Source organism: Curcuma longa, chromosome 2, assembly GCF_044706935.1.
Source record: "Curcuma longa cultivar G26 ecotype Majalengka, Jawa Barat chromosome 2, ITB_CL_G26_1.1, whole genome shotgun sequence".
In the NCBI taxonomy this organism is placed as follows: Eukaryota; Viridiplantae; Streptophyta; class Magnoliopsida; order Zingiberales; family Zingiberaceae; genus Curcuma; species Curcuma longa.
The window spans coordinates 11,232,185-11,244,236 of NC_133862.1; the positions used below are offsets into that span (position 1 = coordinate 11,232,185).

The window sequence follows — 12,052 nt, forward strand, 5'->3', positions numbered from 1 at the left end:
TCACAAACCCATTTTTATATTTATAATTTATTAAATTTAACACATTATTTAGAGTTTGATCTTTAAAATATTCTTTATAAATAATCATTGTCTTGATCATGGAAAGGCTGAGGGTTTACACCTTTTCCATGTGAAAGGCATGATCCGTTCACACTTATGACGTGAAAGATTCATTTATGGATTTAGTAGTGGCTTTTATAATATTGGAATTATCTACACTATTGAAGGTTGATTTAAAAACTATTTCTATTTAATAATTACAATGATCTTTTAAGGGAATTCCCGTTTGAGCTCCATATGAAGAACAACTAATTTTGTTTGGAAATATCTAATTTTGACAATGTAACCATCAATTGCATACATTTTTTACATATGTTTTGAATATTTTTTAATTAAACTCTCACAAGAATTAAACTATAAAATCTATAATTTATACTTATTTTGAATCAGAATTGATTGCATAGCATAAACCGATTGATCCACTCATTGACCTACAAAGTTAGTACAGTGATATTTGTTTTCAACGGCAGTCCTTGTATCACTAGCTCAGGTGATGTTACAAGCAATACAACTGACTAGGACAACCAGATTGGACAAGAACAGTTCCCTCATTCCACTTCTGCATTCATAAAATTGTCAAACAAGAAAAAAAAAAAGATGAACTACCCAATAATCAATAATCTGGAATTAGCAAACTATGGGTTGGATTAAAGGTGGCATTATAATTCTAGCAGTGGAGAGTGCCTTTCCATTCCCTAGTTCATCATACCTGTGTCTCAGCCTTCTGTCACTCCCAAGTCCCCACATGTGCATCAGTTGCAGGCCTTGAGCATCAAATTACTATGATATTTTGCTATACTTCTTCATTAGAGTACATAAAGATGACAGCAAATTCTCCTCGATGCAGGATCATCTGCAAAAGAAAAAAGAAAACAGAGATCAGGCATTAACAATGGAGAATCCAAAGCATTGGTTAGAAGGGGCAGCAAGGTATGGCAGAGAGTTGCTTCTATAATTTTGTGAATAAGAGCTAGAGGAATGACTGTTCAATTCAACTTTTTTAAAGTGTTCAATTACTTCTTGACAACTGGCTTTGTTCATCTTTTCAGTGGGAGCATTTGAAGGAGCATCCAAAGAAAATTAGCAAGGCAAACTACATCATTTAGAGGGATAAATGTTTACATGGAGTTGGAGTAAAGTAAAAGGACAGCATAAAGGGCACAGGACAGAACGAATACTACAGTGAAAATCTAAAGCATATTTGAGCCAATGAAGTGCAACATCTCCTTTTAAGGCATAAAGGAGAGAGCTCATGCGTCCGCAAGTATAACAATCATGCCACCCAATAAACACAAACAAAAGGCTTTATTGAGTACAAAAGAGTCTCACAATTATAGGCAAAACAAGTGGGGACGACCCAAAAAAAAGGGTCAAAGGATTAGCCAACAAATGCTTGGACTGATGTTGTGACACACTTCAAACTAGTTAAATGGTTAGTCACAAAGTAGACAGAGTTTAATGACTCCAAACTGAGTTTGACTAACAATACAAAAGGAATGCATGATTGAGGTTGGAAGTGTCCAAAGCACTCTGCCAAAGATAGCGATCTCATGCTCAATTGGCTCTTCAAGGAAGAAAAGTACAAATGAGTTGGATATTAGCAACTCCATTAGTATACAACAAAAAAGTGGTCCTGGACTAACAAAGGTACATGATAGATATCCATATGGCAAGCACAAATTCTTACTGAAATTTAAGCAGACAGAATAGTAGACAGGGTAACTCTAAACTTCAACAGCTAGCCATCAACTTCATCTCCTTTGCAAACCTTAAATTTCACAGTGTATTCTAGATCGTTGCACCAACTAGCTATCAAACACTTTCTAATAACAGGGTGCTTCAGATAAACAAATATGGAGAGAAATGGCACAAAATTAAGCGGAAAAGAACCTTACACAGGCCAACAATAGGCTCAATGCAGTCCAAGCATGCTCCTTGTCATGTAGTGGGAAGGTATTTGCCTCCCCCCGTTAGTAGAAACTCCATTCCTCCGGCTATTTCGCATCGGTGGCAAGTAAAACCTGAGCATGCCATTGTCGAGTCGGTTGGGGGAGTACCTAGCACTTCTGTTCCTTTCCAAAACAAAGTCATCTCTTCTATTCTTGTAATAATGGCTGCCAAATTTTGAACTGTTCTTCTTCATACCCCCACATCCAGAATTGCCACTGAAAGAATGCCTAGAGCTTATGCTGCTGTTGCTACGCAGCATCCTATTATTGAAGCTACTGGACCTCAACTCGGGCCAGGACTCCGACAAAGATCTCTCAACTATATTGGCTTCTCCTCTGCTACTACTTCTTCGCTGAATGAGCCCCCAAATGTTCCATGCTTTGCTCCACCTCCGAGATTTCTTAGCAGAAGCACCTCTTTGGTCCTTGAAGGCTGATTCGAAGCTTCCCAGGTAGTCATCCCTCAGAGAATTTGAGCTCCACTCTTTGACATCCCGGTCAAGCAACGTAGTGGGGTTAAACTGGAAGAAATCCATGCCACCAGCAGGGGATACCTTCCCATTAGAGACAGGTTTGGACTCAGTAGGCTCGACAGGCTGCTCCCGGATAGAGGCCGATCGGTCCAGGCTATGCCGTCGCCGGCTGGACGAATCCAAGTAGTAGTCCCGAGTCTGCAACGAGCCACCGGGGACGGTTGTGTCCTCCTCGACGGGGATCAGATAGTCCGATCGCGGCACAGCTTGAGTGGGGGCGTCCTCGACGACTGAGAGCATGGGAGGGAGACGAGGGAACACTGATCGCCCTCCGATGAGGTAACCGTCCCAGGACGCCCTCGGCTCGTCCCAGGAGAACCTCGGGTCCTCGAAGGACATGCGGCCAGCATCCAGCGAGAATCGAGGGTCGGTGTCGCACGATCTCCGGCCGGAGGCATCCACAGCGACCTCCGACTGCGTGTCCCGGAACCTCCGGGACGCAGTGGGCGGCTTCTCCGCCCGCATTGCGCCATCGCCGCCTTGCTTCTTTAGCTTCTGCTTTCTGCGCCACTTCTGGAGCTTTTTGCTGAACACGGAGGCAGCGAGCCAGAAGCTGCTGGCGATCTCCTTGAAATCCTTGGCAGGCGGTTTCTTCGCCTGCTGCTGCTGCTGCTGGGAGTCCAGATCTATATGGTCCTTCATTGGCTTCACCTCAGTCGCTCTCTCTTCTATTTCCGCCTCCTCTTTTCTTTCCTCATTTATCTCCCCCGAGCTTTCGACCACCAGGACCACGGGATCGACTGGCGTAATCTCATCATCATTCTCATTTTCCTCTTCTCGTGTTTCAGAGAAAGGAGGGGCAACGCAGGGACCCGGAATCCCTAGGTTACGGCACTCGACCTCGCTAGCTATCACACGGCTGGCCACAGCAACGACGGAGACCGAGTGTGAGACGGAGGAAGGAGCAGCAGAAGTGTTCTCGGCTACCCGTTGGTGGTCGTCCTGGTTAAACAACGACCACAATGTGCTACGGCCACGGACGTCGCAGGACCTCCGCTGCGGCTCAAAGGCAACCGCGGGCGGCCGCTGGATCGATAACCCATCACCTCCTCCCCCACGAGCGAAGGAGAAAGACTTGGAGCGGCGAAGGAAGGAGGGCCCGGCGGCCGGCGCGGCGCCGGAGGAGACCTTCTGGAAGACGGATCGGAGAGCGGAGGTGGATTTGCGACCCGAGGAGGCGGCAGGGGCCTCCAGGCCGGAGAGGCGCTCGCGCAGACAGGAAGCGCAGAAGCCGGTGACAGTCTCACCCGGGTGGAGGTCGCAGGTGGAGGACGGCAGGCGGCGCTGTGGCTGCAGCAACTGGTGGTGGTGGAGCACTTGCCTCTCGATCTCGTCCGTCATAGGAGCCTCGCGTCCCCGTCCCCGCCCCTACACTCAACGAACCGAGGCTTCTCGGCTGCTTCCTTCTTGCGGCGTTGGCCAAAGCCGACCCAACACTGTCGCTACAGCAGCCACCAGTCGCCTCCTCGCCAATGGAGCAAGCCGTTGCAATGGCAGACGCAGGAGAGCATAAGCGAGTCGCAGAGAAGGCTTCGGTGGCTTGATGAAGGAGACGACAGTAAAAGCAGACACAAAAGCAACAGAAATTGGATTACAAAAGAGAAGAAAAAAGTAAAAGCGATCAGGCTTCCTCCTCCCACTTTATCCCCTCTCTTTCCTTTTCTTTCTCATTTTCCATGCATTTCCTTACCTTCAATTTCGCCTTTATTTATTATATTTTTCTTTTTTAAAAAAAGCACATTAAAATTCAGAATTTACTCAGAGGTACACATAGTTTCAGAAATTCCGCATGCGGGTGCATTCTAGATTACCTAAAATATCCTTAATATTTTAAACTTTAATTATTATTATTTTTCGTGTATAAATGTAAAAGCAAGACGATGTAATTTTATTATTATATTTTAATATGTTTAAATTTCTTAAAATAATTTGAGAAGACTAGTGAATAAGACAAATGTCGAACCGAATCGAACCGCCGGGTTTCATCCGGTGTCTGTATAAAAATATATGACGTAAGCACAAAGGGTATGGCTGCTGGCTAGAATACAACTGAGAGGAAGTGGGCCCAGTTCTCATGCGAGACGAGGGTCTTTTGATATAATTTATTAATAAGAGGGAGTAAAATGAATGAATTAACAAACCATGAAAAAAAACTCTTTTTTTATTTATTCTTCGATTAACTCGAAAAATATTTAAATTTTCTTTATTTTGTTAAAGGTTCACTTGAAATGTTCCTCCTTACGGATTCTAACGAATTCTATTTATGAGTAAATTAGGAGTACTTACGTACGTTCGATTAGGCAATGTGATTAGTGTATATTATACAAATAATAATGTATTTATTAACTTTCAAAATTATTCTATGTTAATATTTTATACGGAGATTATCTTATTGGATATAATATCAAACTATGCAAAGTATGTGAAAATAATATTATTCATTAGGACATAGTTAAATTGATTACGATGGAAAAACTTCTTTAAGTAAAACAATGTTATTCAAGAGATCAGTTTCAACTTCAAGAATGAAATGTTGCTATTCTTTTGGCAATTAAGTGAAATGAAGAATTAATAGAGAAGTTTTTTGTGAATGATAATGTCAAATGGCTTGTTAACCAAAGCATATAAATTGTGGCTTAATATTCAATTACATATTGCTAAAATAAAATTTCTCAATTAATTGTTAAATATAGTTCAGTAAAAAAAATAGTCCAGTATATAAAATTTTCTTCAATGCGAGTCTTAAAGAAGAGTCTACTAATTCAATCTATTATTAAATATAGTTCAATCTAACTAAATAGAAAATATAAACTTCGAACCCAATTATAACAATATTTCCAATTGATCATTTTAGCCAATTAAAGCTCGAATAAAAGTATTATGCCTACAACTCTTGTCCTACCTTACAATAATTAAGGTTTAATCAAGTCTACGACTCCATGCTCTATGCCTGATTCCAAGCTCCGACTGCAGACTACTCCAAATCTACTCCCTCAAAGCCTCTCTCAACCATCTCTTGTTTCGGCTCTCAGTCAACCCTGACTCAGGCTCCCTCGGTGCCCAACTTAATGCTTGATCGATTCCGCTTTTATCATTTCTCCCAACCATTTAGGCAGGTTGCCGCCAGAAGGACAGACAATCATGTGATATGGTGGTTAACCTATTCCCCATTTTATGCGACATGATGATGCAGTATGGTATCGGTATCGAGACAAATGATACGACTTTTTACTATAACGGCGATGATAAAATGTTCTCCTTATTTAGATGGAACATCTCCTCTACAGAATTTATACTTAGGGATATTCTACATTCAATGGCGATAAGACAATTTTTCATTATTCTCTTAAGCACATCTTTATATCTCCCTACTATCTCATGAAAATAGGTACACATAAGCAGGCCTCCTCACAGATTCACTTTCACTTCTTCTCTAATGAAAAAGCTGACTTAAGCATCGGAACGGTTAAGCTAGGACATCCCTGATCTTCGTTCTCACTTTCTTCTTTTGTGTTGTGCAAATCTCAGTAGTATCTTAGGATCCTCCAGCATCTTCCTTCTCTGTTCGTGGATACCAGATGCCCCCTTGACCGTCAACTTCCCCGTCAAATGGTCGGTTGCTCGTCAGGAAGGCGATCTCAACCGAAATAGTTAGCAACGTTGGCAAAATCAATTACGTGAATAATTATTTCATTCTTTGTATTCCAAGTTGATCGAGTATCTATATTTTCCTCCAATTCCTTTTCTGAATATCTATATTTGGTCAATTCGATCGACGTGGAGGCAGGTGATTGGACGGGTTCCCTACCAATCGCGTGGAACCAAATGGAATTACGGAGGCCTCGATGTCGGCACCCATGTCGCATAGACTCCGATACCGGTTCGAGATCGGCCGGACCAGAGCAGCGAAGTGGCAGCGTGTGTGTGTGTGTGTGTGTCAGGTACAAGTGAAGTGGGGCGACCGTCACGGAGCTCACATGAAGGGAGTTAATAGCGCAGCAAGTAAAGCGCGTGCGCGACACATTATTATATTGCTCGCTGCGTCTACGTTAATTTGGGGACGTTCTCTGCGCTGCATGCTGCAGCCGCTTCACTGCAGCTGCTGCTGCAGCTGCGAGCGCGCAGTGTAAGAAGAGTCAGGATAGCATCGTCCTCGGCGTACCAGAAAAGCAGCTATCAGCGTCGAATTATGCAGATCCAACCTTCCGGGTCGTCGTCTGGAGAATCGGAAGACTTCCGAGGAGGCGCCTCAAACTTTCCCAGAGCACTGAAGATGGTAATCATGCAGCATGATCGCGGACGAGCTTTCACTCCATCGGTTCCCGTGAAAGGAGTACGATGTGATATGGCAAAGTCGTGGGATAATTTTAAAAAAATGAGCCGATGAAGATTCTCGGATGCTCTGTTCTGTTTTACATGTGGTTGGAACTTTCGCTTTGGCTTTCCTTTTTCTTTCTTTTTTATTTAAAACAAGTTTTTAAAGTGCTTTATTTATTATGAAGGAAACAAAAAGAGTTCTCCTTGGTTTAAAAAATCATCGGTAGTAACGGAGAAGAGCTTGCAAATATTCCCTACAGAAGCAAAATGAGAAGAAGATGGAGTAGGCTCATCATTACACCACGCAGCTTCTGCCTCTGTTTCTAAATGACGTGCTTATTTTTCGCCATTTTGACTGTACTTTCTGTTTGTCTTTGGAGAGTATTTTTCTTTCCTCAGGTTCATTAATTAACTCGTCGCTAATGGAAGAGGAAGAGGGAACAAAGCATTGGTAGCCTGGGGATGGGCAGAGGAGTAGATGTCGTGTTGGAGTTCTTCGGGATTTGGAATAATATTCCGAGGAGTGAGAGAGAGAGAGTCTACTGCTGCTGCTGCTGCTGCTGCTCCTTCTCTTGGAGTTCACGAAGGGGCTCTACGGCCTCTGATAAAGCAGCTTGATTGGATTGCATGGAGATCATCATCATCACTGGCTCGCTGGCTGCACGGGCCCGACTCTGCTGCAAACAAAGTAGGCGACTAAACATCCATGCTTTTGATGGCGATGAGAAAGAAAGAACGGAGGACATGTTTTACCATTTTGTGCAGCTGAAACTCGACACCATTTGAAAATGTGCATGAACCGAATATTATTCTCACATTCCCATCCACGAAACTACCTTCTTCTCGCTGTCAAAAGGATAGAAAAACACAGGGTAGAAAACTTCAGGTTCAGTTTTAGGTTTCACCACAAACGCACAACGCGAGGTCCTTTTACCCTTCTGCTAAAGTCATGGAAAAGAGAAAGATATCGAGACGGGGCCTGTGATCATGCACAGGCGCTCGTTTTCCTTTCTTTCTTTCTTATTGTTTATTTCTGTATTTCCTTTTTCTTTTTCCGAGAAAAGAACAGTGTGTGGGATCGAATCCAGAGGAAAGCATATAACTGTTGTGGATCCGTGCCCAAAGTGTTTGCTCCAGATTTGGTGCTTGTCCGACAAGGTGAGAGGTTTATCTGTGAAGCTCGTTGAGATCGAGGAAGAGAAATTTGAAGGGGTTTAGTTGCAGAAATAAAAACCAAAACCATTTTAATTGTTTCAAGAGGTTTTAGCTATGAATAAAAAACAATCTACCGAGAGAACAGTGGTCTTTGTCGCCACTGTCTCTAAAATTCTAAGACTGTTCATCATTTCTAAGACTGTGGATCTATGAAAAGCTATTTAATACAATTTCACAATGTCAGAGCAAAAAATTAAAAAAAAAAAAAAAAAATCGTTTTAAGAGCTCACTTTCTATTAATTCAAAATATTCTCTCATAAAACCAAATAGATTTTTAATCTCACGGTTCAGTGGGATTGTCAAAATGAATGAAGTTTCAATACTTGAAAAGGGCACATATGGTTTCACAGTGTCTCTGAACTCAATCCGAAGCAATTTGATCTATCAAACAACAGTTCTGACTAAAACAACCTAATAATGAACCAAAACACTTTAACATGATGTTTGAATGACTTGTCTGATCAATTCATAAGTCCTATCTATTTGACAGAAGTGGTCTTGTACAACAACTCGACTACAATAAAGACGGAGTTTCTTGAAGTATATTTACCGAGCTTCAAGTGAGCGAAAGTCTAGATAATATATCAGAGATATTAGAAATTTACTGAATTTAAAATATATAGAAATTAAATTCAATCTTTTTTGTCGAGATAATTTGAAATGATAATGATAATCTTAAACTACCAAACAGAAAAGGATGATCCATCTGAGGTTTGAGTTGCTTGAAAGGCTGAATTGCCTTTTTATGGTCGAGCTGAATTAAGATGCCCAAGTGCTGAGTTGGCCAACCCCAATCTAGTTGAGTTGTTGAGTTGAACTGTTTAGTGCTTGAAGGTGAACTGCTAAGTGCTCGAGCTGCTGAATCATCGAGTGCCGAGTCAAGAGAAAGATACCAAGACTTAAGTTTGATGTAGTTTCTTAAAATAGATTCGACCCTCTGGCTCTGTGCTTTAAAGTCATGTTGGATGTCAGTTTCTCAAAATACAATGACAAAATCACAATCGCAATCAATTTTGTGTTTGCATCTCTACTCTTATGATCATGATCTCCTTAAAATAGTTATATAAGAGTCATTTATTCTGTTGCATTAAATGGTTAAATAAAAATCATTTACTGCTCCGACTCAAAATATCAATCGTCGACAATCAATGATCTTTCATTTCACAAGTTACCTTGATCTAGTGTAATCCTGATAAATAGGAAGCGCAATCAAAGGATGCTGGGCGTCTGGACTGGCCGCTATGTGCACTTTCCGATTTACCCTGGTGGCCGGTGAGAAACTTTTATAGGACCGAATCGATCATAATCAAAGATAATCAATAGAGCTAACTAAGATTTATCATTTTTTTTAGTGTAATCCTGATCTTAAATTTGCATCTCTCGCTCGCTGCGCCTAAGAAAGTGTCTCCTCTTGGGCTCATCTTCATATGGGCTCATCTTCATATGGGAATTTGATCCGAAGAAGGATGAGAATTGGCCCATCGGCAAGGTTTCTGGGCAAAGGAGAAAAAGATCATTATAATATTATCATTCAGTTTTGACCGTCAACGTCGTCGACCAACCTCGCCCATTCTCTCTGTCAGTGCACCTGCTAAAACGCGCTTCTTCTGGTCTCGCTCTCGATCCCGTCGCTTCTCGTCCATTCGTTTTAGCTTCGACGCGAATCAATGGAATCTACTCGGCGCCACCCTCCGCCGCCGTCGTCGTCGTCGGCGAGGTTGCTCGACCTCGAGGTCAACGTCGTCTCGGCCAAGCACCTTAAAAACGTCAACTGGCGTAACGGCGATCTCAAGCCCTACGTCGTCGCCTACCTCGACCCCGACCGCCGCGCCGCTACCAAACCCGACGACGCGGGATCAACTCGCCCCGTCTGGAACGAGCGCCTTGCGCTCCCCCTCCCGCTTCCGTCTTCGGAAACCCTACTTTTCCTCACCTTGGACGTCTTCCACTCCAAGCCCTCGGAGACCCCCAAACCCCTCGTCGGCACCGCCAGATCTCCTCTCAAGGAGCTCCTCGACCCCGAAGCCTTCGCCGCCTACGCCTTCGGAGTCGGCAGCGTCGGCGGCGGCGACGGGACCTCGCCGATCCGGACGCTCGAGCTCCGGCGCCCCTCCGGTCGTCCCCAGGGAAAGATCCGGATCAAGCTAGCCTTGCGAGAGCGCCCCAGTCCCCCGACCGAACCCGATCCCACCCGCCACTTTGCTCCACCACCTCCTTCCAGCTATTATTACTCCTCCAACGCTCCTCCCTTCCCTTCTCCTTCGATGCCCTCTCATCTTCCGCATCACTCAGCTATAGATTATCGCACCTTCTCGCCACCTCCTTCTTCTCTCCCTCCTTACGGTCACCCTCCGCCCCAGCCACACCTTCACCCTTCGCAATATCCCTATGGGAGCTACTCCGATCCCTACTCCTCCGGGTACTATTCCCCTGCTTCCTCTGCCTACTATTCTGCGCCACCAGTCCCATCCCCAGCCCCTGCTCCTGCCCCATCCCCAGCCCATCAGTACTACGATCGGGCATCTAGCTATGGTGGTCCATCTGCACCTGCAGGCTATTCGGTTGGGTACTCTTCTTACGACAATAAGCCAAAAGGAGGCAGAGCGGGAGTGGCGACAGGAATAACAGTTGGGGCGGTGGCTGGAGCATTAGGCGAGTCAACGCTGGAGGAAGGACTGAAACACGAGGAGGGGAAGGCCGCTGAAAGGGTAGCGAATGATTTCTCAGCAAGACTGAAACACGATGATTACAGTGGTCATCGTGCTGATTACTAATCACTTCCCGCTTACAGTCAGAAGGCTTTAGTGCCTTAGTGTTGCGGTGCTGCAAGGAGCAAGGATGAATAAACTACGCCTGGTTTGATTTCTCTTTCCAATATGTATATGTCGACTCTGCAATCATGGACAAAAGCCATAGCTGTGCTATTATAAATCTTTAATAAATGGAATTTGTAATAGCATGCTTCCCTGGACACAAATTCTACAGAGCCCCTTCCATTGATGATCTTATGAGGAGGTTCCATCTTGCCAATATTAATTTCAAAATTCTACTACCACAGATACCAAACATCTATTATATTGCATTTGAAAATCACACTATCGAATGTATTGAAATGCAGAACATGTTATACTGTGATTTTATATAGTCATATACTACAATCTTATACACTCATATATTGAGATTTTATGTTTTCATCTGCTATCACTTTGAATTTTACTGTCTATAGTCACATAATATAATTCTTTCAAAACTGTAGAATATGGCTATACAAAAATTATAGTACGTTTGTATATAAGACTGAATTATATGATTATATAAAATCACAATGTAATGTGCTGTGGTTATGTACATTGTCTATTTGGATTTTTGTTGTGATTATGTTGCAACTGGTGAATTTTCTGTTATGAACTGAATATTACATGTCTTTCGGTTATGTTCCTGATCTTTGTCTTAAGTAATTTTGTTAGGATTATATTTTTACCTTTATCCTGAATAGGTGATTATGTTTCTCTGATTTTGTTGTGATTATGTTGCTTTGTTAATCTATAGAAATTCATTAAGAATTGGCGTATTGGAAAAATTGAAGTCAGACTCAGTGTAGCATGCCAGTCTTCTTTCTACAATTCTGAGGCCATGTTTACTTATTAAAGCAAGTGTTCTTAAACTTTGATTGGGAATCAATCCAATCAAGTTGCATCAAACATCTGACATTTCAATTTAGTTCCTTACTGGAAGTTACGAGTCACTGGAGGGTGTTTATGAAGTCTAAGATTAAGTGTACAACCATTCATTTGGACTGAACGTTCCAATTAGTGGTTCAAGCCTATAAGCTATTGGCTGTTTTATCATCAGCCGAGCCATATGCAATGTAATTACAAAAATTCTAATTCTAGTTTCTGTTTGCTGGTGATCCAGTTGGAAAGAGCTGCCTATTATGAGGTAGCTCTTGTTCAACCTCACATGCCATCAAAGGTGATT

At 42.8% G+C, this 12,052-nt stretch overlaps 2 protein-coding genes across 2 annotated transcripts; one reads left to right on the forward strand and one right to left on the reverse strand.

Moving 5' to 3' along the window:
- Positions 1–1,972: 1,972 nt before the first annotated feature.
- LOC141821958 (protein OCTOPUS-like) lies at positions 1,973–3,889 on the reverse strand. Its single transcript, XM_074709355.1, has one exon. It carries the CDS (start codon positions 3,881–3,883, stop codon positions 1,973–1,975), a length of 1,911 nt encoding a protein of 636 aa, XP_074565456.1. The 5' UTR covers positions 3,884–3,889.
- A 5,749-nt stretch (positions 3,890–9,638) lies between these two features.
- Positions 9,639–11,269, forward strand: LOC141821797 (uncharacterized). Its single transcript, XM_074709162.1, has one exon. It carries the CDS (start codon positions 9,742–9,744, stop codon positions 10,846–10,848), a length of 1,107 nt encoding a protein of 368 aa, XP_074565263.1. The 5' UTR covers positions 9,639–9,741; the 3' UTR covers positions 10,849–11,269.
- The last annotated feature ends 783 nt before the right edge of the window (positions 11,270–12,052 follow it).